The 27,503-nt window shown below is 30.5% G+C and overlaps 1 protein-coding gene across 2 annotated transcripts in view; it reads right to left on the minus strand.

Moving 5' to 3' along the window:
• LOC129906321 (NAD kinase-like) overlaps positions 1 to 27,503 on the minus strand; it is a 92,522-nt gene that overhangs the window by 42,018 nt on the left and 23,001 nt on the right. Inside the window, exon 1 of one of the 2 annotated variants that reach the window (XM_055982044.1) lies at positions 23,155 to 23,788. The exons of the other annotated variant lie outside the window; for it this stretch is intronic. Coding sequence (XP_055838019.1) covers positions 23,155 to 23,258 — 104 coding nt within the window. The 5' untranslated portion in view covers positions 23,259 to 23,788. Of the gene's footprint in view, positions 1 to 23,154; positions 23,789 to 27,503 lie in introns of those variants that run through there. 2 annotated transcript variants of the gene reach the window in all.

Consider the following 27,503-nt stretch of genomic DNA (forward strand, 5'->3'; position numbering starts at 1 on the left):
TATCTCACTGTTGAAAATAGGGTGATAAAATGCAATAAAAGCTGAAGTCCGACAAAAATGAAAAAAAAATTCTTCGGTTGCGTTGTTTCAATTTTAATTTAAAGATGTTTCATGTTAGTTTTTACGTTTCGGTTTTTCGAAAATATTAAAAAATAGGTACCTATATTTTATATTTCCTTTGTAAACATCAATCCTGATCAAATTCTTAATTTCCTCTTATGATTTAGGTTAGGTCGTTAAGAACTGGATTACATTGATTCTGTTTCAAGCGCTTTTTTTTACATTTTTCCTTGAATTGAGGTTGTTGTTCTGGAGGAATCTCCATTTAAAGAGCTTAATTTTATTGTTCAATGACAGCATAATATTCTGCATTACATTCAAATAATACTCTTTTATCATTACAGTAAATGTAACTTAGTATAACAACCTCAGAATTTTACTGACACAATCATTTTTGATTCTATGAAGTTGTGACTGGGATTGTTGTTCTTTCGGTCGAAAGAACCAACCTCCGATGCTTTTTGGCCTAAAGGAAACTTTTTTTTGTAGTGATAAAAAAAAGAAATCGGTTTCTTGATAAGGACCTACTTCTTTTTTGTTAACTTCTGCTGATATTGTCGCTGCAGGTCGTATTAGGAACTAAGGCATTACTATATTTTTTTGTTCATTTATTTTTAACGAATATATAGTACATATTTCAAGAATACTTTGTCAAATTTAAGATGATTGCAGTGAAATTGACGAGATATTATACACTGCGCGTCACTTGAATAGAAACACCAATTTTTCTTTAGAAAATAGCCCTTGGCGCTTTGGTGAGGTAACTTAGTAGATTTTTGGTTTTGCATTTTCAAAGAGGAACTTTTAACAAACAAGGTTGTAAAAACGAAAAACCCAAAATAGAAACCGTATGGCTATTAGTTGCGTTTTTTCGATTACTTCACAAAAAACAGTGTTTTTTTACGTCACTTGAATAGAAACAAACTCTTAAATGAGATAAAAATGATGAAAAATCATGAACAACATTAATTTTAGTAAAGCAATATCAAACTTTGACATTATTTGCACAATATAACCAATTTTGGTCTATGAGCTACCAATAGGCACCACAGAAAATGCATAAATAGAAGCTAACATTGAAAATGCACTTGCACTGTACACAATCGTGGACCTAATTGGAGAAAGTGATCACGACAAAAACATTACCGTTAAAAAAAGAACCAAGTTCACCTACATATGTTGAAATTATGCTGGCACAAAAAGTATTGAGATGTAAAAGTGTACCAAGTTCTAAAGTTTGGGTTCAAATTCGTATCAATAAAATTTTGATTGTTCTCTTGACAATTTTTCTTTTAATTAGCGATTTTTTAAGTCATTTCAAAAATTAAAGTCATTTCAAAATTTTATTGATACGAATTTGAACCCAAACTTTAGAACTTGGTACACTTTTACATCTCAATACTTTTTGTGCCAGCATAATTTCAACATATGTATAGGTGAACTTGGCTCTTTTTTTAACAGTAATGTTTTTGTCGTGATTTCACTTCTTTTTGCAAGGTATGGCTGTAGAATTGAAAATCTCTATATTTGATGAAAATTCAGTGAAAATGGGCGGTTGCCACGCCCCCTGGCTGAAATTCTCAAACTTTAAATTTTTTCCTTTGTATAAACTACCAGCTCTTCCATTCTACCAAATTTCAGGATTCTACAATAATCAGAAAGGCACTATAATATTTTATGAAAATTCAGCGGAAATGGGCGGTTGCCACGCCCCCTGGCTGTAATTCTCTTACTTTAAATTATTTCCTTTGTATTTACTACCAGCTCTACCATTCTATTAAATTTCAAGATTCTACGATAATCAGAAGAGCTGTATAATATTTTATGAAAATTCAGCGAAAATGGGTGGTTGCCACGCCCCCCTGGCTAAAATTCTCAAATTTCAAATTTTTTTCTTTGTATAAACTACCAACTCTACCATTCTACCAAATTTCAGGATTCTACGATAATCAGAAGTGCTCTATAATATTTGATGAAAATTCAGCGGAAACGGGCGGATGCCACGCCCCCTGAATTGAAAATCTCAAATTTTCGATTTTTCCCAGTGAGTGAGTGAGTGAGTGAGTGAGTGAGTGAGTGCGTGAGTGAGTGAGTGAGTGAGTGAGTGAGTGAGTGAGTGAGTGAGTGAGTGAGTGAGTGAGTGAGTGAGTGAGTGAGTGAGTGAGTGAGTGAGTGAGTGAGTGAGTGAGTGAGTGAGTGAGTGAGTGAGTGAGTGAGTGAGTGAGTGAGTGAGTGAGTGAGTGAGTGAGTGAGTGAGTGAGTGAGTGAGTGAGTGAGTGAGTGAGTGAGTGAGTGAGTGAGTGAGTGAGTGAGTGAGTGAGTGAGTGAGTGAGTGAGTGAGTGAGTGAGTGAGTGAGTGAGTGAGTGAGTGAGTGAGTGAGTGAGTGAGTGAGTGAGTGAGTGAGTGAGTGAGTGAGTGAGTGAGTGAGTGAGTGAGTGAGTGAGTGAGTGAGTGAGTGAGTGAGTGAGTGAGTGAGTGAGTGAGTGAGTGAGTGAGTGAGTGAGTGAGTGAGTGAGTGAGTGAGTGAGTGAGTGAGTGAGTGAGTGAGTGAGTGAGTGAGTGAGTGAGTGAGTGAGTGAGTGAGTGAGTGAGTGAGTGAGTGAGTGAGTGAGTGAGTGAGTGAGTGAGTGAGTGAGTGAGTGAGTGAGTGAGTGAGTGAGTGAGTGAGTGAGTGAGTGAGTGAGTGAGTGAGTGAGTGAGTGAGTGAGTGAGTGAGTGAGTGAGTGAGTGAGTGAGTGAGTCAGTCAGTCAGTCAGTCAGTCAGTCAGTTACGGTTTTTGCGATTTTTGAAACCCTATATCTCAGAAACTACTCATCGAAAGAGGAGTTTGGTTTTCTGGAACTATCCTTGCGCAATCTCTATGACGGTTGTTCTTCCACGTTCCTAAACTTGCCAAGAGCTTCTACCATTATTTCTTTGTAAAAGTTGGCATATTTTTTCGAATCGTGAACTTTCAATTTTGCTATTGCACATCATAAAATCAAAGCGTATTACTATAACACATTTTTGTGACCTTTGGTGGCGATGCAATAAAAGTTATTCTTTCTTAAACCAATGATATAGGACTAATATTAATATGGTCCATCTGAGTTGGTATTGGTTTTTTCAGTTCGAATGCAACTATAAAATATTTAACTTTTTTGTTATCTTAAAGGAACTTAAAATGCTGTTATTTTGCATTTTGAGGCTTTTTAAATGATGCGCACATTTTATAACTTCCGTGATGAAACAAACCAACACATTACCATCGCACTAAAACCACGGTTTTGACCGATTTTAGCGGAAAAGTGAAGGAATTCGCAGCTAGTTGTTAAATTATTTTTTTCTCTGCTCTTGATTTGGGTCTCACCTGTCTTATTTTTTTATTTAATCACTAGTTTACGATATTTTAAAAATATTCTCGTCCAAATTTGGCAAATTTTTCAATATCTTTCGCGATTTTGCATAGTGCAAGTGCATTTCCAATGTTAGCTTCTATTTATGTATTTTCTGTGGTGCCTATTGGTAGCTCATAGACCAAAATTGGTTATATTGGGCAAATAATGTCAAAGTTTGATATTGCTTTATTGAAATTAATGTTGTTCATGATTTTTCATCATTTTTATCTCATTTAAGAGTTTGTTTCTATTCAAGTGACGCAAAAAAAAAAACACTGTTTTTTGTGAAGTAATGCGAAAAAACGCAACTAATAGCCATACGGTTTCTGTTTTGGGTTTTTCGTTTTTACAACATTGTTCGTAAAAGTTCCTCTTTGAAAATGAATAACCAAAAATCTACTTTGTTACCTCACTAAAGCGCCAATCGCTATTTTCTAAAGAAAAATTGTTCTTTCTATTCAAATGACGCGCAGTGTATGAGTATTTTTGTATTTTGTATGAGTTAACCTTAACCGCCCCTTATAGTTAAAGCGGCGACCGTATAGTTACTTGGTTCATTGGTTCATTCTCGAACAATCTTCTTATTGTTAAATCTTTCTAATCACTTTCCACCTTTCGTATATACAACGAATTGTTGATATGCCTAAGAGTATGGGGAAAAACATGAAAGAGCCGAATAACAATAATTATACTTGAAGGAGCTGGTAAAAATGCTAAGTCTATTCATTTAAAGCGATGAACTGATAAAACTACAATTAGGTGAAGCTAAATCATGTGGTGAGGTGGCGAAGTGCGTAGTGTACTGGCCTCTGAACTCACTTGGTCTAGGTTCAATACTCGAGTGTGACTGAAATTACTAGACTAAGCACCACACACAAATAGAATAAAGAAGTCTGATGATCGGATTGGCATCCGTGAAACAGTACTGGAACTCTAGCCATGAACACTTGGTGGTAGCACCTTCAAGAAGTTGTTTTTGCTCAAAGATTATAGTCCTCTTATTCCCTTAATAAAGATTTTTAATAAATTCTCTATTCTCATCGGTTTTTCTACTAATGATAAATCTTAAATTTGAAATGCTAAATTTATTCGCACTCCATTAAACTTAAATAGTGGAGTAACTAAAGCTCAAAAATTGGCAATGTTAGGGAACCCGGCCGAACAGCTTAGATTTTGATGATCTTTTTTTTCAAACGTGGGTAATTAAAAATACTTTAAAGTCTATAGATTAAAAATTGCGGGTGTTGCCGTTTTGATTTTTTAAATTTAATTGAAGATTTTTGTGAACAAAAAATTTTTTTTTCAAAAATTTTTCTAAAATTTCATAAATTAATTGATGCCAAAAGGTTGTCTATGAAATTCAAGAAAAAAAAATATATAGGAGTGAGGGACAGTCTTCCATCGTTCAAGCGATAGATGCAATTTTCTTAATAATTGACTTCAAACACAAAAAAAAATATTTAAATACAACAGCAACACCTACAATATTTAAATATACGTTTTTAAAAAGCTACAAGCCTAGTATATATTTGTAAAATTAAAATTAAGTTAATTGAATAAAGGGCTTTTGAAAGAATGGTAACTGAACTCAAATTTTTGAAAAAAAAAAAATTATTGAAAAAATTTTAAAATGTCGTTTTTTTAAACTTTTTCGTAATATAAAATGCATTTATATTCAAATTTTCGAAGAAATTTTTTTAATAAAAGTTTTGAAAAAATATTTAACTTTTTTTTTTAAGTTCAACATCTAAACATAAAATTATTTTTTATTCATTTAATAACCCTTACTATTGAAAATTAAATAGTAAAAATTAAAAGTTCTTATTTACCAAAGTCTTTGAGAAAATTAATTATTTCAATGCAAAAATTCAGTTTTTATCAAAAAACCCATTGAAATTGAAGTAATTTTTATTTTTTTTTTCAAAAGTGTGATATATATTACCTTTTCTGCTTCGGAATTTAACTGATAATATTTATGGTCAAAAATTTTTTTTAAATAAATTCATGTTTTATTAGAAAAAAGTTTGGAAAAAAGTAATTTTAAATTTTTTTAATAACATTTTTTTAAATTTAAGAGATAAGAATGAGCATCTGGCTTTTTAAAAATGTATTTTAAAATATTGTAGGTGTTGCTGTTGTTTTCAAAATATTTTTTTTTGTGTTTGAGGTCAGAATGTTAGAAAATTGCATTTATCGTTCTTATATTATATTTTTTTTTCCTTAAATTACCTAGAGAATCTTTTGCTATCATTTGTTTTATGAAATTTATGCAAAAAAAAGATTTTGTTCAAAAAAAATTTAATTTTAATTTAAAAAAACAATACGGCAACATCGTCAATTTTTAATCTATAGACTTTAAAGTATTTTTATTTTACGTTTGAAAAAAAAATCGGAGCTGTTCGGTCGGGTTCCCTAATAACTTGCTTTAGTTACTCTACTAAGGGTCACAATTTAAAAACGAAATTTTATAATTTGTGTGTACATATTTGACAGATTTCTATTTTTTTGGAGAGTGAATAGATTGGGACTAATTGAAATTTTTTTTTTCTGTGAGTAGCTGAAATTTTGTTTTAATTAAATTTAGATTTAAGTAGCTATTTGTAATTTTAACTCTAGTATTTAACGTTTTGAATAAACAATATTATTAATGACTCTTTTTTCCATTTCATTGTTCCATGAAGTTAAATGTATACAAAAAATAATATGTATTGGAGTGGGGATGGGCTTTGTTCAAACTTTATAAAAGTACGTGCTTTAAAAATGCTCTCTACGCTTTTTGATCTAACCATTTCCAACAAGTCAATTAAATTATTTTATAGTTTTTAGTGCGTGATAAAAGCGTATTTTTAGTTTTATAAACTATATATTTTATTTTTTACTTTATATTCTTATCATGATTGAAAGTAGGGGTGTTTCGACCTGCAATGCCCTTCACCAGGGTCCAGAATCCAGATCACTTAAATATTGAATAGCCATGTGAGCTACATATACATATGTACCAAGTTTCATTTCGGTAAGGTATTTGGAAGTAGGCTAAAATTGATTTGGGGTGTTTCGATCCCTCAATGCCCCTCCCCAGAGTCCGCATCACTAAAATATTGAATAGTCATGTGAGCTACATATATGTACCAAGTTTTATTTCGATACGATATGGAAGAAGGCTTTAATTGATTTGGGGGTGTTTCGATCCCTCAATGCCTCTCCCCAGGGTTCAGACCACCAAAATATTGTGTTGTCATCCGAACTACATATGTACCAAGTTTCAGTTCGGTACGATAATTGCAAGTGGGTCAAAATTAAGTTCCAAGGTTTTATTACATTATTTTTAGTTAGTTACAGTGAAACTTATAAAAGCGTATTAAAAAAGACGGATTTTTTTTCGAAAACAAAAAGTACGCAATTTTATGAGCTTTGATTCATTTTAGGGATTCACCTGTTAAATAAAGAATGCATTATAGCTACACAATGCTTTGTTTTCATCGACATCGACCTAAATACAACTAAAACCTGGAAAGCAAATTAATATGTAGAATTCTTGTGTGACTGGAATAATAAAAATTAATACGGGTACAACGTGATGTTTTTAGGACCATTCTGAAGTCATGGACAGACAAATAAAGTTTAAAATATGAGTTTAGAACAAGTTTCATTTTATTTATAAATTTTAAACAAAAATACGTATTACTATTTTGAAAGTCAATGCAATAACTGCTTTGCGGACTGGAGTAAACAGCGCACAAAAGTAATTTTTTGAAAGTTGTCACCCGAGTACAGTCTTATAATTTGCATTCAGCTTAATTAGTTTAAAATAATATCAACAGTCAACAATAGAAAATACTAACACGAAAACCAATGTTGCAAACAAAAAGAAAAAGTTGCACTAGTATAGTTGTTGAAGACAACATGTAAAGCATGAATGAATAACGAGCGTAAGCAACATATTTTTTATTTTTCAATTTTTCATTTAAAGAAAAAAAAATATACCAAATGACTCATACACAACACGGTAAGTTAAGCAATCAGGAGAACAACAAAACACATTCAATAACTTGCATTGCAATCATTTCAACTATTACAGTCCACTAGTTCACATAAAGTGAAAGTTCTTGGCATATTAAAAGCATGTCATCATATCGATTAATTCCCTTTTACTAGCCATTGCCACATAAACATAATATTATATAATTTGGCTACCATAGCACTTCACTGAAACCACAACTTGGTCGATACGATGTTGGCCACGGAGAGTCGCACTGGCCCAAATGAGTACAAATAGACGCGTTGAATCGTCCGTCATCGGCAAAGATTCAAAGTGCTTTTTTATCACAGAAACACGTTCGGCGGCGGTTAATGGTGATTTCAAACTAATTCGTGCTGCGACTGTTTGGGCTGACTGAACATGTTCGACTTCTTAAGCTAGGGGCAGTTCTGCAGAGTATCTCGGAAGTACACTCTGTTTCAGTCAATGAGTACGATGTTGCCGTAGGTAAATCGGAAATCAGCTAAAAACAAATTATTTATTTCTTCATTCGACTTCAACTTACCGTAATTAAAATATTGTTTTTATTGAATTTTTGAAAATTTTTTTTCTTATTAACAGTTTTGCTCATGTTGTAGATGATTTTTGGTTCGCTTGTTAAACTAAAGATTTGTTCTGATAATACTTTGTTTATCTTACTTTATTGCAAATATTTTTTTAAACAGATCTATAACTTGTTTTTTTTTTTTTTTTTTTGTTTGAGAAAGTTTTGAAGCTATGTTTTTATAAATTAATATTTTCAAAACTTATAATTTTCATTCTGTTACAAAATTTTTTTTAAACAGCTGTATTTATTCAAATTAATTAACTGGACTTCCAATAAAACATTATGCATAGATACATAATTAGTGCAGGAACATAGTAGATAATAAGTGGTACTATGTGTAGAGAAACTAAGGATTCGTAAAGAAATCGATAACTATAAGACAAAAGATTAAGATTCCCCCCGTTAAATGGGGAGGGGCAATTTTCTAAAAAAATACCCAAAAAAAAGAAAAACATATTTAAGAACAACGGCAACACTTACAGTCATGAATGATACATTTTTAAAAAGCCAACATTTTATTAAGTAAAATAAATTTTACTATTTCGTGGGCTATAGGTCTTTTTGCCTTTTCTAATGATTCGTATCAGTCGATGTTTCGGGTATGGATATACCCTTCTTCTTCTCTATAGATAAAATTTCTTTTAAATAACAACCAAATACTAAATATCTATACTTACAATACTTAAAAAACTTTACAACCTCTTAAGGTTTCTCAACAATCGTTATATTTAACTGCTTGTCTCTTTTTATATGGTATATTATTTTAAAATTCAATAACAGAAGTCTTGAAAGAGACGTTTCGTATCATTGAAATTTCAAAATAATAAAATTTAATTTTTCTGTTTGATAAGAAATTTAAAAATTTATTTGAATTACACAAACAAATCCTATCAAAAATTCAAGTTAAAAAAGAGACAAAACTGAATCTAACATATTTCTTTGGACAAACTGACTATAAATACTGCTGAGTCCGTCACAATCTGACTTTTAAAATAATATACCATATAAAAAGAGACAAGCAGTTAAATATAACGATTGTTGAGAAATCTTAAAGTTTTTTAAATATTGTAAGTATAGATATTTAGTATTTGGTTGTTATTTAAAAGAAATTTTATCTATAGAGTCCTGAAGAAGGGTATATCCATACCCGAAACGTCGACTGATACGAAGCATTAGAAAAGACAAAAAGAGCTATACTGCCGTGCTAAGCAAATCAAAAAATGAGTTAGTGGCATATTTGAAAACGTTAAGCAGCACTTTATTTTTGGGTGAGATAAAAAAATCGTATTTCCAACTTGAAATAGCCCAAAACCGCAAATGAAAAAGTGCACATATCCATTTTCTATCATGATACTAAGCAAAAAGGGCGTATGAACCATTTACTTAGCAAAAAAGGCACAAAAGCCATAATTCTTTGCGTATGTGTCCTTTTTTACTTAGTATCTCACAACTTTGTTGGTTCATACGCCTTTTTACTTAAAATCAGTAACTTTGATTTAAAAATTAAGAAAAATTTTCAAAAATATTAATTTCAGATTTTTTTTTTTTTTTAATTTAATTTTTTTTTTTTTGGAAAATCAAATTTTTCAAAAGGGGTCAAATATTGTTTAAATATGTCGATTTATTCGTTATTGAAATTTTTTTGAAAATTTCTACTCACAAAATATTATCAAAAAAACGGCTTCAACAATCTTCAAAAAAAGGATATAAAAACCATTTAAAAAGTAGTATCCGTTATTTCAAAAGTAACTTTGAATACTTTTTTTGGATTTTATATATGTAAAATAAACGATAAAATATAATAATATTTATATCGGTCGAATCTTTTTACAATCAGGTACCTATTTCATAGACACAGGGGACAATTTTGTAAATAAACACTTGACAATTGTGTAATTTCTGAGTTTCCGCCAAGTATTAATAGTGATAGTGAAGTGACAAGTTCCTTAAACCATTTAAAATTACATATTTACTTCTCGAATGAAAGTGATAAATATTCTGAAATGCAATTGAGTAAAATACGCTTTCCTTGGCTTAAAAAATTTAACAGATTAATGACAAATTTGGCGACTGTAACAGTAAAGCAGAAAAAATCGGTCAAAATTGGAAGCATCCCATAAAAATATGCCCTTGGTGCTTAAACCCAAGTATTATGTGCGTAATACCGAATTAATTTTTCTGAAAGCAAATGTCATACAAAATGGGATCAAAATGTCTGTCGCGAAACAAATCACCCGAGGTATCTCGTTAACCAGAAAACAAAATCTTATTCAAAAAAATAAGCCAGATTTTACCAGAAAACTTAATATCTGGAAAACACTTTCCGTTTTGTTTGGAAAATGACTGAGATACATTAGCGAAAAAAATTAAACTATTTAGTAAAATGCTAAACCATTTTTTAGTAAATTACTAAGTATATTTCATGTTGAATTATTATTTTTGATGTTTTTTTGTTTTTTTTTTTTTTTTTAAGTTATTTTATTATTTTAATTATGAATTAATGTCTATTTTTGCTTATGAAATGTTATGAAAAATCTTTTATTTTATTGGTTTAAGTTAATTACAAGATTATGGCAATTTTTCCGAATCTTTTCATTTAGCCAAAAGAGCACATTTGCACTCTTCATGTGTTTTACTTATTAAAATAGGGCGTAGGTTTTTCCATATTCTTTTAAGAATTGTACAAAACAAAAATCAATTATGAGCGGAGGAAGCAAAATACTGTTACAAAGTCGGGATTTTTCGAAATTTCACAAAAACTGCATCAAATCGAAAATCGTAAGGATTTGGGATGAACAAGCTACCAAATTCTGAGAGCCCTTAAGTTGGCCTATCAGCATATTTCGTTTGATCCATTACTTTTGGGACATCCTGTATATTATATTTTTTGTTAAAGGTTTTAATGCGTTTAGAACAATCTCTCATTTTTTAATTTGTTAATCGCGCGATTTTTTAAAATAAAACAACTAGTTTTGCTTGCAAGATCGGGATAATAAAAAACGGGATTATAAAAATCGGGATTTTAAAAAGCGGGATTATAAAAAGCGGGATAGTGAAAAACGGGATTTTAAAAGCGGGATTTAAAAAAAAAAAACGGGAATATAAAAAACGGGATATCGAACCCAACCCATCTCAAAACTACAAAAATGGATATGCGCCCTTTTTGCTTAGCACGGCAGTATAGCCCACGAAATAGTAAAATTTATTTTACTTTCTCAAAAAGGTCACGAAAGAAGGAATAGTCAACATTTTATTCTTATTTCTTATTTTTAAATCAAGTTATTGTAGAAAATAGCTTTTGAAATAATCGATTTCAAAGTCAAATTTTGGAGAAAAAACAAACACATAGAATACTATTTTTTTTAAGACTGTGGATGTCAATACAAAATTGATAAATCAAACTGCCTAAATTGATTCTTAATCAAACACTAAAAACCATATGTTTCTAGTTTTTGATAAAATTGAAAGATAAGAAAACTACTTTTTTATCAGATTTTTATTTGATTAATTGGGAGCTTTGTGTTTCTGAAAAACAAAATTAGACGCCCTTGTACGCATTAAGTTAGCACTGGTGGTGCAGGGAATTTAATTTTAAATTAATTTTGTGTTAAAAGTTTTTTCAGATTAAAAATAAATTTTTTCGGACATTGAAAATGATGGAACTGATGCGTTTTGAGTGTTTTCAAGAAAGCCAAAAAATATTTTGTGTCCCTAAAAACGTGTCGTGAACCTCTTTTTTTTTTGTTATAAAAGTATTAAAAAAAAGAATCGCATAATATTTTCTCATTTGTTAATAATGTATGTACATAATGTATGTATGTGTTTCGATGAAAGATTTAAAATTGATAAAAAATAATGCGTGGGACAAAAATTGATGTTTTTTTTCTTGTTGAGTTTTCACTTCCCGAAAAAAAATTTGGTTTATTGTATCTTCTTATGCTCTTGAAAAATCTTCTTTCTTCGGAAACTTATTTTAGAGCCCTAAAATATGTTTCCGCGGTTTGAAAAAAAAAATATTGGGTACATACAAAGCCATTTAAAATATACGGAAAGAAAAAGCCATTCATGTATTCCAAATAAAATTTAAACTTCAATTGGAATGACATAGTATTCAAAATACAATTGAAATTGGCAGTTTTTTTTTTATTAATTGTCGCAAATATCCTAGGGATATTTTTAAAACGAAAAGTTTGCCAACTTTTGGTTTGAAACTGGGAAGTTGAGAAAAAATTATTGAATAAAACAAACATTCAACTTATGATTCAAATCTCGAGTTGGATTTAACTCTCAAGCTTGCGAAATTCAGAGTTTTTCCAAAGTTAAGTTATAGTGAATAAAATCGCCCTTAAGCTATTTTGTGGAAAACGTTATAGTCTTTGATATGAATTAAAAATATAATTGAAAAAAACTCATATTTTAGAAGCTAGGTACAAAAATTCGCAATTTTTGAATTTTGACAAAATCAAAAAAAAAAATGTTTTAACAAAAAAAAAAACAAAAAATTTAGTTATATAGAAGAACACATTATCTACCAGTTTTTCAAAGACAACTTTTCGATAGGACCCATCGTTTAAGATTTTTTCGACATTTGACACATTTTAAAATCACGATATCTTCTAAACGATATCTCGTAGAATAAAAAGTGTCATAATATTTTTTTAGTGAATTACAAAACCTACAAGTCATTCATATACTTTTTTTTGATAGCTTCTCCCGTTTCAAAGATATACTTATATGAAAAACCTACATTTTCGACATTAAAACTTGAATAACTTTTTATGCACACATGGGACTTTTGGGGACTTGTGACATTTTACTTTATAATGCTCTGTACCTATTTTCAGCTATATGCCAATTATTTCTGGGTTTGCTCTTTTTTATGTCTATTTTGTCTGGACTTAAAAGTCAAAGACGCTTCAAATTAACATTACAGTAATTATAATTTTGTATGAAATGAGATTTTACCAGACAATTACATAATTATTTGTGGTATTATTTTCTTATACATTTTTTTAAAAAGAAAGTTGACAAAAAATAATGTTCAAATCAAAATTTTGAAAGATTTCTTAAGAAGCTAAAGCCATTTAGTCTGTTAAAGTAGACTGATTTTTAATTTAGTAAATTACTAGTATTTTGATAATTTTGAAAATACTTTGTAAACAAAAAAAAAACTAAAAACAAATGGCTTAAAAAACTTGTATTCCAGGAAGGTGCTTTGTTTGGCCTTTGATTTGATATTAACAAAATTCCTCAACTCGTCGACCAGCACACCAAAAAGCAGGACTTTAGTAAAAAAAAAAAAAACTCATGTTCAGCGCTTCTATTTATAAAACGGGCTGCAGGCTTTAGCCTAGAAGACCTATGAATTTTGATAGCTCACAATATTACCTTTAATTTGACACCAATATCTATGAGATGCACAATGCAATTTACCACGCCAATCGTGCCAGGATGCGCACGGGAAGATCTGCGGTTTTTTTTATGTACTTTAAGCCCGCTTTAACCTCCAATTTGAATTTTTTTAAACCTATGCTAGAACGTAGTCTGCCAACTATTTCTTTTAAGACTGAGTGGACCACGTAAAAATCGGGTTATCGTTTACAAATCGGTGAATAACTTTTACATTTTTAAAGATAATTGAATGAAATAAATTTTAATTTTTAGATAATAAACAAGGCTAAATAGCTTCATCCCCTCAATTTCCAAATTTGTGCACTTGTAATTAAGAGAGAACAAAACATGATAAAATTTTCGTTCTTTTAGAACGACCTGAAAGACATTGGTTTGTTTCTTAGTTAGACTAAAATTTTTATTTTTTTTATTTCTATTTTGGATTGAGGTTGAATCAAACTACGGAGTAAAACTATTTTGAAAAACTAAAAATGTATTTTTCATAGAAAAAAATTAATCGAAACTGAAGCTATTTTTCCTTATGTTACAATGTTTGAACATGTATAACTTCTGCAATTATTGATAAAATTCATCGAAATAAAAAGAAATAAGCACCTCAACTCAAATACTAACACATTGATTAGTTTAAGAAATTTATATTAAGTTTTAAGGTCTTAAACAACAAAAAAATACTAAAAAGTCATTTTTTCTTAACTTTTAAAAAAAAAAAGTGGTTTAATTTCTTTGTTTTTCAAAGTATGATTTTGATTTTTATTTTATTTAAAAGCTTAGTTTATGGACTATGGAGTAAAACTATATTTTGTTGGAAAATATTATTTTGTAACCCTCCAATCGCTTTTTAAGTAGTCCCAAAAACAATAAACTGTACTATGAAACCAGAATTTTTAGATTTTTTGTTATATTTTTTTTATTTTTTTTCATTATGTTTTCTATCAATATCAAGTTAGAAAATAAGAATTGCTATAATAGTTTTCTTACAATTAATTTTTGAAAAAGAGTCTACTTTCCATTTTTTTCCTCAGAAATTCATGGAATGCGTATATATTGGAACTTGTAGTTCAAACAAATTCCGCTGGCGCTAGTTGTATCTCTCTCTTTATTATCTTCTATTTTGTTTCTACATGATCTCTCGCACTCGCACTGTCGAGTGGTTGTTTGGTGGTATAAAGAATAAGATGAACTTAGGTATCTGCATTCTACATATTGTTTGTACATAGGTTTTTCCATAAAAAAGGATTGGCGCCAGGCTAAGTGCATGCAAAGTGTTGTTGTATTTTTTTCGCGAAAATGAGATGATACAGGAAATGGATCTCTCGCACGTTTGCAATGTATGGTATCAGGTGTTGTGTGGTAGGTAGGATAAACGAGTTTTTTTTTGTATTCTTGTTTTTTTTTTTTTTAAACTGGTTTATTTATCTCTTTCATAAATTTATGATGTTGCATGTTAGGTATTCTTCTGAGCAACTGTATGGATATATTTTTAAATTTGGAAAGACAGGCAGTCTGTAATGTTATTCGCATTATAATACAAAAATCTAAATTTTCGAATTTGACTTTATAGATGAAATTGTCTTTTTCTCTGTGAGTAAGAAATTGAGTTTTTATAAAACATGGAACTGTTACATAATTTGCAGCAAAATGGCGTATGAAATAAAAAATATTTTGATTAAATAATTATTTCTTATTATTAGGCAATGTTTTAGTGAAAGAATTGTAAAAAACAAAAATCAATTATGACCGGAGGAAGCAAAACACTGTTGCAAAGTCGAGATTTTTCGATAATTCACAAAAACTGCATTAAATTGAAAACCGTAAGGATTTGGGATGAACAAGTTGCCAAATTCTGAGAGCCCTAAAGTTGGCCTATCTGCATATTTCGTTTGATCCATTACTTTTGGGACACCCTGTTTATGAATAACAATAATATCAATTAATAATATAATATATAAATCTATGTACAAATTCGAAAGAAAAAGTTAAAAACATTCAAATAAATAAACAAATATGTACCTAATAGTTTTAAAAAATAAACGTTTTATTTGCCAAAAAAAAATGTTGAAAAAATTTGTTTTTAAACTACTAAAATAAATATCATCACTGAATACTATGTATAACAAAGAAAAAAAAAAAGTCGATCAGATTCCTGCGCCTACGAATACTTGCAAAAGTTATATAGAATATCAAGTGATGTAGGTACATAGATGCGCAGAAAGATAGAAAAATTCAACACTGAATATCATACAATTTTTTTCTTCATAAATATACCTACCATGACTCTTGCACATAGAGTAAAACCAACAAAACGAAAACACAAGTGAATTCGGTTGCGCAAAGCAAAACCGCAATATACACTTGCAAGGCTTGCAACCCTTTTTTTTTGCTATTTCCTTGATGCTGATTTGTTTTTTCTACCTAAATAGACTTTAATTTTATGACTTTGGTTCTCTAGAAAGGGAAAGAGAATGCAAATAAAGATACCGAGAGAGAACTGAGTTGAGATGACGTTGAACGTGAGAGATGTATGGCGAAGAAAGGTCACTAATACACACAAACTCATTTACATGAAGTCTGAGTTCGTCATTCGGGGACACCCACTCTTAAGAGTAATAATTTAACTAAACTTCCTTTGTATTTTAAAAATTCAGCACTTTTATAAAATACAAATTCAGTTCTGAAAGGGTACACAAATTAAATAATATGGAAAAATTACCTGATTTGTTTGGAGACGATTGAGCGGTGTTCCTCATTAATTTTCGAAAAAAAAAACAAATACGGACCTGCCTCTCCTAATGCTCATACGTACAGATCTTTAATGTGAAAAGAGTTAGGTTTTTTTGAGTTGGGGTTTTCAATTTTGATAAATAAAATAATATAGAGTTTGAAGCAAATTACTAAATTGTTATTAGGTCTGTTTAATGCTCAGAAAAGATCCGAAAAGTACAGGTTTGTGTGTTCCATGAAAAAAAACTTTGCCCTATACTGTTCTACAAACTGTCATTTTGTGTTTCATGAAGTTGACCAGCACAGATTAGTTCAAGTTTTCCTGCTCCTACTTTTGAGCTAGAGCAAATGAGTGAAAAGTGTCAAACAGCAGCTGATTTCTTTTATTCTGACAAAAATATAATAAAATTAATTCAAAATAATGGAAATTTCTTAAGAATCTTCTTAATATGAAGAAAAATTAAAAATGAGAACAAGTATTCTCATTAATTATAATTTATTTGCATGAAAAGTCATAACAAATGAATTAATTTTTTTTTAGTTTCAAAACTGTCAACCCTTTAAAAACGGATGTTGTACTTTTCTGATCTTTTTTGTTCTGACATTTTTCATGAATTTGTGCTGTTCTAATCTTTTCTGTTCTAGTTTTTCTTCATTAAACAGACCTATTAATTACTCAATACAAAAAGTCATTGTTATGAAGTGTTTAAATGAAATTTTTTAAACCATTACCTACCAATTTCTTCTCTTTATTTATTAAATACATACATACATACACTGCCGGTCACTTGAATACGTCCACATTTTAGTTCATCTTATTTTTAGCCTGGCTTGGTATTTATTGCAATGGTACATCTTTTTTACATACGTAACGAGAGAACATCCTTATGCGCTTAGCTTAGGAGAAAAATATTGTCTTGGGACCTACCGTTCTTCTCACACGGTAGCTAGACAAAATCTATTCATAAAAACAAGTATATTTTTTAACTCATCTGAATAGACTCGAAAGCAAAAATGTTAATAAATGATGAGTTGCATGGGTCAGTTGGACTCAAAATTGTGTCTGTCAATAAATCTGATTGTCTATAACCTATAAGGACGAAAACGGCTCGAAAAAAATCATTAGGCGCGGGAAAAATGGCGAAAATAAAAGAAGTCTTTGAATTAGGCCGAAATCAACGATGCATTGGGACAAAAATTAACACAAGTTAAAATTTAGTATGCAGTTATTCGCGCAATATCCAAGGGTATAGAAACAACATTTACAATCGAAGTTGCTTAGCCACAACATTGGCCGATAGATGTGCAGTGATCTGAACAGCATGACTTCGCGCTAAAAATTAAGCTGAAAACCGGTATGAAATGCAGTTTAACGACGGCAAAATGGGTTGTCAGAACATTTGAGAAGAACAAATCTTCGCAAAAACTACCACTTTACAAACCACGAAAAGAAACTCGCCTCCAATAGTAAAAAAAAAACATGTCGTGAAAGTCGAATTTCCAACCGGTGATTTTACAAAGGAAAAAAAATGAATTAAGTTAACCCTGAGGTCTAAATTCCTATTTGTATGACCTTCGTAATGAGAAGGATTATTTTAAGTTGTCTGCATAACTGTGAAGGGAGTGCCATTAAGTGCAAGCTATTTTTTTCTACAAAACTTTCGATCTGCAATTTCTAACACAGTTTTTTTACTATTGGAGGCGAGTTTCTTTTCGTGGTTTGTAAAGTGGTAGTTTTTGCGAAGATTTGTTCTTCTCAAATGTTTACCACTTCTGACAACCCATTTTGCCGTCGTTAAACTGCATTTCATACCGGTTTTCAGCTTAATTTTTAGCGCGAAGTCATGCTGTTCAGATCATTGCACATCTATCGGCCAATGTTGTGGCTAAGCAACTTCGATTGTAAATGTTGTTTCTATACCCTTGGATATTGCGCGAATAACTGCATACTAAATTTTAACTTGTGTTAATTTTTGTCCCAATGCATCGTTGATTTCGGCCTAATTCAAAGACTTCTTTTATTTTCGCCATTTTTCCCGCGCCTAATGATTTTTTTCGAGCCGTTTTCGTCCTTATAGGTTATAGACAATCAGATTTATTGACAGACAGAATTTTGAGTCCAACTGGCCCATGCAACTCATCATTTATTAACATTTTTGCTTTCGAGTCTATTCAGATGAGTTAAAAAATATACTTGTTTTTATGAATAGATTTTGTCTAGCTACCGTGTGAGAAGAACGGTAGGTCCCAAGACAATTTTTTTCTCCTAAGCTAAGCGCATAAGGATGTTCTCTCGTTACGTATGTAAAAAAGATGTACCATTGCAATAAATACCAAGCCAGGCTAAAAATAAAATGAACCAAAATGTGGACGTATTCAGATGACCGGCAGTGTAGTTGTTTACTGATAAGATAAAATAAACATTTGAAGGGTCCATAGGAAAAATGGTACATGTCCACTTTTTGTCAAAAATAAACCAATGATGAGGTCTTGTAGTATTGACTGAGGACTATCTGATGGCATCCTTATAGCCTGTTTTCACTGAGGCCCAAATGACATAATTTGGCAAATTAGTTCAGTTCAAATTACAAATTTAATTTTTTTTCTATAAATTTTCTCATTTGGGGACCAGTGAAAACCAAATTTAAGCCTTGCTTAAAAAAAAAATAAGTGACGTACCTTTGGTACTAAGTTGTATGAAGAACAAAATTTAAAAATGCGTTTTTCTTGGAATGAGTTGAAATGGACCTGAGTTCCTCTGGACCCTTCATTTGAAAAACCATGAATGATTTTTTTTACCACCGAACGAGCTGCTTGCTTGCTGGCGGTGGGCGCGAACTCAACGACTTTTCGACCGGCTGGAGGTCGTATTTTTTGTCAACCAAACGAAATTTTAGGTCCATCTTAATAATTTTTGCGATATCATCGCCTATTCAAAGAACAAATCGTCGCGTGACGATTGTCCTACAGACCATTTTTGCCGAAAATGAGTTCTAGATGCCATCTTATATTTTCGACCACGCTCTTTCGATTGCTGCAATGAGAATCGTCCTATCTCTTTTAGTTTTCGAGATGAAAAAAATGATTTTGTCCTATAACCCAAGTTTTTTCGATGAATTTTATGCTTATTTGTCCTATATACGTTTTTGTATGCAGTAGGACAAATACTGGCTTTATAATTATGCAAAATTTGTGCTTAAATGTCCTGTATTCAATGAAGCTATATTTTTCACACAAAATGACTAACGTCCACATAATAGCTCCTCTTAGGAAGAGACGAAATACTCAAATTTTGAAGTTATTGCATTGCCAAAAGTATCGTTGCTTAATGCTTAGGTAACCATCTCTAATGAAAAAAAGAAGGATATCATTCATATCGTCCCACACACAGCAAATTTTGTTCAGTTCTTAAAAGAAATATACATTTTTCTTGAAATTAAAAATATAAATTGAAAAAAAGGAAATCAAGTTATGTTTAAGAAATATAAATTTAGTTGTCTCTAAACTAAAACCCTTGTATAATATTTTCGTTTATTTTTTTAAACTCAAATAAAGAATGTATTGAGTTTCGATTTCAATACAAAATTTTGGTTTCTTATTTTTTCTGTTTGTGTGTCCTATATCCAATACAAATTCCAATCGAGAATACATTTTTAGCTTTTGTTTTTCATGTGTGTGTAACTGTATGAACATGTGTCCTGTGTCCATTTTACTACTTTTTTTAAAAACTCAATTAAATCAATATTGAAAAACAATAAAATGCACGACTGGGGTCGCACGTACTTGCTCTTGCAGTACTTTTATGTTAGTCTACTTGTAGATTTTAAAAGCTGACTCTAAATTAAAAAACAATTGATATTGAGGAAGAGCCGACATTTAGGGCAAAATTTTTTAAATGAAAAAATTTTTTTTTGTTATTTGACTTTTTTGAGAATGCAGTTTTATTGCCACTGCTTTAAGTATTACGCATACAAAGTTTAATCAAAATCGTTAGAACCGTTTTTGAGAAATTCGCAATATCGTATTTTTTTGTATAGGAGGTATACGTTCTAAACGAGATATAAAAAAAAACAAAAAAAAAAAACTTTGAGAATTCCATAAAAATCATCTGTACCAAATTTGAAGAAAATCCGTTAACCCGTTTAGGCTGTAAAAATGTGTACAGATGGACGCACAGACGGACGGACGGAATTGCGAGACCCACTTTTTCGGAATCCTCCATCATCGTAATGTTGGTTTTGATTAAAACCTCAATTTTTTTTCGACACGAAACCTACTTGCCCTATAGAGCAAGTAAAAAATTGCAGATTGCTTTATGTATGGTTGGGGAAATATCTAATCCTTCAAAAAACATACACACGGTGGTCTTGAAAACGCGGCAGGTTTTATAAAAATGGATCCCAAAAGTAATGATGCAGATTTGTTCGAAATGATCTCAGGATTCCAAATTTGTAAGTTTCAAAATCGTACCTGATCCCTTTTTTGAGTTACAGGCATTATACATATATATACATTTGACTTGCAATGGAAAAAAAAAATTAAACAAAAAAAAAAAGCACATTATAATGTCCTATACCTTTTTGGAAAGCTAAAATATACTCCTTGAATTTGATGTTTATTTGAAGTTGATTGAGTAAATAGTTTTTGAGAAATTTAATTTTAAAGTTATTATTTTAGAAAAAAATAATTTTTTTTTCTTTTAGTTTGTTTTACTCTATTGTTTTTAATAAAGGGTAAAATTTTTTTACACAAATCAATGCTCTCATTGATTTTAAGTCAAAAACAAAAAACCGCAATTTAAAAGTATCTTAGGTTTTGAGATTTAAGAAAAATGTATCTTTTCTCCAATTTTTTTTAGCTTTTTTTAATTTTTTTTTTTTTCAAATAAAAAAAAAATTAGCCTCAAATTAAATGTAAAAAAGGTCACAGTAACACGCTGCTGATCAGGACGTCTTCTTTTTTTTTAAATTAACGCGAAAAGTCAACGGGGATTCATGAAAAATGGCTCTCACGATGAAAATCGAGAAGAGGTTTTGTGGTCAATGAGGACCTTAGCTGTCCTGAAATCTATGTAATATGGGATATTTTTCTGTTATACGTAACATTATAACTCTTACATTTCAAAAATAGTCCTGAAATATTCAGAACGTAATAAAAATAACTTTAAAACATAAACAAATTAAAAAAAAAATACAAAACTCTGAAAATGGCAAAAAAAAACATTTAAAAAAACACCAAAAATTAACAAAAAATCTCAAAAAAAAACTGCCAAAATACCACTTCGTTCTTGGGGTTGATTCTGAGTCACACTTAGTGTGGTTAGAACTTACAAATCTGTTGATTAAATAACCATTATATACATTTTTCCTTAGGAACAAATGAACCAATAATAAAAGTGCCAATCTTTTCTTTCCATTTTTGAAAAACTAGAATAGTTTTTTGCATCTATTTTTAAGGATTTGACTAAGAACTAAATAGAACATTCAATTTTGAAAAAAACTTGTACCTTGTAATTCAAAGGTAAAAAAAATTAACATAAATACAAAAATTATTATTTTTTTTTTTAATTTTGACTTTGAAATTAAATTTCTCAAAAACTATTTACTCAATCAACTTCAAATAAACATCAAATTCAAGGAGTATATTTTAGCTTTCCAAAAAGGTATAGGACATTATAATGTGCTTTTGTTTTTTGTTTAATTTTTTTTTTTTCCATTGCAAGTCAAATGTATATATATGTATAATGCCTGTAACTCAAAAAAGGGATCAGGTACGATTTTGAAACTTACAAATTTGGAATCCTGAGATCATTTCGAACAAATCTGCATCATTACTTTTGGGATCCATTTTTATAAAACCTGCCGCGTTTTTAAGACCACCGTGTACAAATCACTGTGATTAGAGTCAAAAAAATAAGTAAAACACCACTTTGAAGTTTAAAAACGCTCTCCTGAAAAGTTAAGTTTTTGGTTTATAGGACAAATAAGAACTCACGTGACGAAATGTCATGTGCATGTCCTAATATCTCGATAACGATGCATGATACGCAAAAAATGTCTATGCATGAATTGTAGAAAATGCCAAAAGCATTATATTAAATTGTTTGCGTCTCTTCTGATAGCCGAGTTTTTGCCAAAAAATATCTTTATCCTTTTTTCAAAATGGCGGAAAACGCTCATAAAAGTTAAGTTTTTATAAGCACCCCCTACAACATATCAAAAATTTAGGTTTCTCGGTTCTTATGCATTTCCAAATGTAGATACATTATGACTGATGTATTTGGAAAATTCCTCGCTTTTTTTGTTTTGAAATCTATTTTTTTGTTCCATAAATCATGCTCGGCTCTCGGCACATTTTTTACAACGCGTACCTAAATCGCATAAAAATCGATTTTAATTCGACTTTTTTCGTTGAAAGGAATTCGACATTAGCTTGTATTTCAACTAAATTTCTTGCTACAGCCACGGCATAGCTACGTACTATCGTAATCATTTCATAACTTTTAACTTTGATAGCGCTACAAACGACATCAGTCGTTTCTTTGTAATCAAATTGTTTTTTTTTTTTTTTTTTTTTTTGGAAAGTACCTACTTGGGCAATCGATTTAACTTTATTTCATTACATATTGCTTTTTTTAAGATCCAATTTTTCACTAGCCCGATAAACCTATATTTTTTTTGTGATAACATTTATTCTTATGATAGTCTAACTGACGATTAGTTAAATAATCGCGCGAAAAGTAATCAAAATAAACGAAAGTTATAGTCTTATCAGCTGTTCAATCGGATACCGTAGGTATACCAAAAATACTCAGATACCTTTGGATGACTCTTGATAGCAAATACATACATAGTTCAATAGTTTACAACAACAGAAAGTTACCCGATCTTCAATTTGTTCGAGAAAACAATTTTTCCCCATTATTTTACAAATTAATCTAAAGCAAATGGTTTTTTATTTTTTCTTTCATTATAGAATGAACAATGAAGAACTCACCACCATTCTCTCATCGCTTCCACATCAGCCGAATCAGCACTCTTTGCCACATTTACTGTCGACGGCACTGCAATTCCATTTAATGTTAAATTTTGTTGTGACATTTTTTTATTTTGGCGTTGACAGTGAATTTTATGTTTTAAGGCAATATTCAAACGTTTATTAAAACACTTAACACTTCAACAGCACTGACAATAGTTTTTAAGCATTCATATCAAGTAAAGAAATAAAATTAAAGCCAGACGAACCTGCAAGAATGTACGAGGAGTGAAATAAACAAGGAATGAACAATATGTTGAACTTTCTATTTTCTTTGTAGAGACAAAACATTTATTCAAAAACTAGAACAGTAGTTTTTTATTGTGTAGTCATTTATCAACAATCACTAAAAAATTTTTCCACCGCTTTCTTGCGATTTCAATCTTCAACATGACAATTCGATTCGATAGAAACTAGTTTAGAAAAAGAAATTAGAAATTTGTCATAATCTACGCAGTCAATCATTAAAGGTGTTTTTTAAATTTTCAACTGTGTCTACGATGTAGTAACTTTATTTTAATTTGATGGTGGACAATGTTTTTAATTTGCAAATACAAATGAAAAACAACAAATTTTTGCCGAAAACTTCACTAAAACAAAAATTAAAAAAAAAACTTACGCTAGCAGGCAGGTTTCCTGTCACTTTCTCTTTACTCGTTACATATGATGACATTTCGTACAGCTGATGGCGATGTCGGTAAGGTAATTTTTTAAAAACAGCTAGGAGTTTGACCTTGTAGATGGCGCTATTTGATGTTAAAAATATTACTACAGTAAAAGGCGATACAAATAAAAACTGACTTTTTTTTTTCTTCTTTCAAATTAAATTGAATTTTTTTTTATTTGATCCTGAGTTTTATTTATTTTGTCTTCACTTTCCAAGTATTTTATTAGAAGTCCCCCAGACCCCCTTAATTCAGTTTTTTTCAATTTTAGGTGTGTTTTTTATTACCACCGGTCTTAACTGGACAAAAAAAACGCCTCGGGGCTTAACCTGAAATCTTGGCAGCACTGTATATTGAATGTTCCGAAAACAGCAGACACAACAAAAATTTAGAGTTGTCATATTTTTCGCTTTCGTCATTTTCTTGTATTTTCATGTATGTTTTACAAAGAGATACAAAAATGTAGGCTAGCAAAACTATTTTAATACATTTTGTCCTTCCAAACATGAGTTTTCACGTTTTTAAACAAATTCTAAACAATTTATGAAAAAATTAGTTTGGTAGCACAGATTTAAAACTCTTCAAAAAGTTAAGCCCAGAGAAATCTCCGGGCTAAACAACTAAGCCCAAGGGGCTAAGGTGTTGTTGTATTTAACATGTAAATTGCTTAGCCCAGACTGCGTTTTTTTTGTCTAGTTAAGCCCGGTGGTAATAAAAAACACACCTTTTGTTTTATTTTTTTTTTCTTGTCACAATTAGGGCCAGTTGTACAAATATTTAATCCGTGGTTCAGCAACTTTTATCTTCTGAAATCGGTCGTAAGGTTCCGGTTTAGCACTGGTGCAAGGTGCACATATCGTCGCCCTAGTATTGGAGTGCCGTATAAGCCAAATTGCATTTTTTGAACTAGGTATGCAGTCGTATGTTTTCGAAGTTGCTCTTTTCAAATCTGCTATCCGTTTTTTTCTATCTTTTTTCGTTGCCGAGATATTCACTATTGTTTTGACAAAAACAAGAAATTTTGGCATTTACGTCAAATTTTTCATGCAATGCAAGAAACTTTTGAGAATTGTTTTGACGTAAGTTATGTTTTTTTTTGACGTACGTGTATATGAATAAAAGAAACTTCTGATTTTCATGGCGTATACGGCAAACTCATTTTGGACAAAAATTTAAATATTTTGACAACTAGACGAATTGCAGATTTCCAATAACATGTATATAAAAGACACATTTTAATTATATATCATACTAAAATATCAAAAAATACCAGCGGTTAGTTATTTCGCAATCATCTTCCGAACATTTAAATGCGATTTCCCAAAAATGTAAAAATGGCGTATACGGCACTTCAATACTAGAGCGACGATATGTAAAAAAAAAGCCACATACATGCTTTAACCGAAGTTGACCCGCAGCTAATCCGGCGAAATCGGTGGGTTGAATTCCTGATCGGAGGCTGAATCACGTTTGTACATCTGGCCCTTAGGTATTTTGCCAGCAGAATAATGCTTCGAACATTATTTAAGTGGAGACTTTTCCTTAACAGCGGCTCTAAATATTTAAATTTTGTTTGGAAAAATATTCAAGACAAAATTTGTCCCGAGAAAAAATTTGTATGAGAAATAAAATTTTTCCTGATCTGCATACTAGGTTATTGGAGCCGCTGTAAAGAAAAAGTCTCCACTTAATTTTGCGCGAACAAATAATGTTCGAAGCATTATTCTGCCGGCAAAAATTGTGACAAGGAACAAAAATAAAACAAAATTGAAAAAAAAATCAAACAAAATTAAGGTGGACTCTTTAATAAAATAATTGGAAAGTGAAGACGAAGCAAACACAACTCAGAATCAAATCAAAAACAAAAAAAATGAATTTAATTTGAAAGAAGAAAAAAACTTAGGGTAAACTGCCCTACTGTTGCCACTCCCCATGTGATTGGCACCTTGACTTTAAAAACCATTTACAGCTACTATTTTTATTTTTTGTTTAAAAATTCACTCTTCCCGCCTTTTTGGCATATTCTTAGCAAACGAGATATTGATAATTACAAAAAAAAGTATTAATAATAGTTTTATACTATACGGAAAAAACTGCGAACTAAAGTTGTGCCAATGATTGGGCAGTTTACCCTAGGTAATTTCTCCAACATCAAAATTTTGCGCAGGATTAAAAAATGTTTTGTAGAGATAAAATTGTAGAGATAAAATTTGTTTTTTCCCGATCTGCGTCCTAGGCTTATGATATAATAAAACTGAAATCAACTGAAAAAAAAGATTTTCCAAAAGCTTTAACATATTTATTAAATGCTCACAAAATCTTTTTCGTTCCTCTTCTTTCCTGTGAAAGAAAACGTCTTGTTCTTTCCTATGAAAGAAAAGACAGAGAAAGAACTAAAATTATTTTCTTTTTCTCTCACAAATCAAAATACACACACTCACACAATAGCGGCGTTCCTTTGGAAATATTTATCTACTGCTTTAGTACCTAAAGTTGGGGTCGAACTACACGGAGAAAAATGAATCTAGTATTTTATACTCCACATGACTAGTAAGGTAATTATAGTAAAAAGCCCTAGATTTAAAGTAAAATTTACCATACGTATTGAACATTTCTTGGCGTAAATTTATTTTAACAAGAAAATTATGGTGAAAAAAATAAAGTAGTATATACCTTAGTCAGCTATTACACGAAGCCTCAAGAGGCTCTTTTTTCGAATTTTCTTTTGATAATCATTCTGTGAGGCACGTACTATTACAAGATGCCTCTTGAGTCAAAGCAGAAACACAATCACGCTTTGCAGTCGATTTTGACAACTGCCAAAAGTTCAACCATACGAAATCTGTGTAACCTCCCACAATGACGCTTTTCTTACGTACGTTTTTTTTGACAAACGTAAGGAAACGTAAGAAAGCGAGCAAAAGTTCAACCAGACTGAACTTTTGCTCGCTTTCTGACATTTATCAGACATAGTTACAGTCACCCACATAATTATTGCACCAAATGTGGATAAAAAAAATAAATTATTGCGAAACTAGGTGTGTTTTTTAATTTCTCTTTATAGATATTGCACATAAAAACTACATCGAGATATTTTAAATCAAAACAATTTACTTATTAAAAACAAAAATAAGTTCGTGTTACGCAGTTAAGTTTTTCAATAATTACAAAAATACCTTTTTTTTAATTTTCGTAAAATAAATGGATACAATTTTATTCAGTAAAAAATGTCATAAATAAAATCCAATCTGTAACTAAACCTTCCATAGAGAAGTTCAATTTACTTTAAAAGTCAGTATTTTCAGCCTTATAGTAAGGTAAAATATGTACATAACTTCTAGTAATTTCTATAAGAAATTCATACAAAAAAGGCTTTACTGTAAAGTTAATCAGAAGCTATAAATTTACTAGAAAATTAAGGTAAATTCCATCTTTTTGGGGAGTCATCCCTATTTTAACTTTATATTAAAGTTAAAAATACCAGAAATAAGATGGTTCATACCTTATTTTTTCTCCATACGTACGTTAACGTCTTGACGCTTTTTGTCTCTATCATTTTCTTCTGATTAAATAGAGAGAGCAATAGTCAAAACGTTAACGAACGTATGCCGTAGTTCGACCCCTGCTTTGAACTACTTTTTCTAT

The sequence above is a fragment of the Episyrphus balteatus genome, chromosome 1 (genome assembly GCF_945859705.1).
Source record: "Episyrphus balteatus chromosome 1, idEpiBalt1.1, whole genome shotgun sequence".
Lineage (NCBI taxonomy): Eukaryota > Metazoa > Arthropoda > Insecta > Diptera > Syrphidae > Episyrphus > Episyrphus balteatus.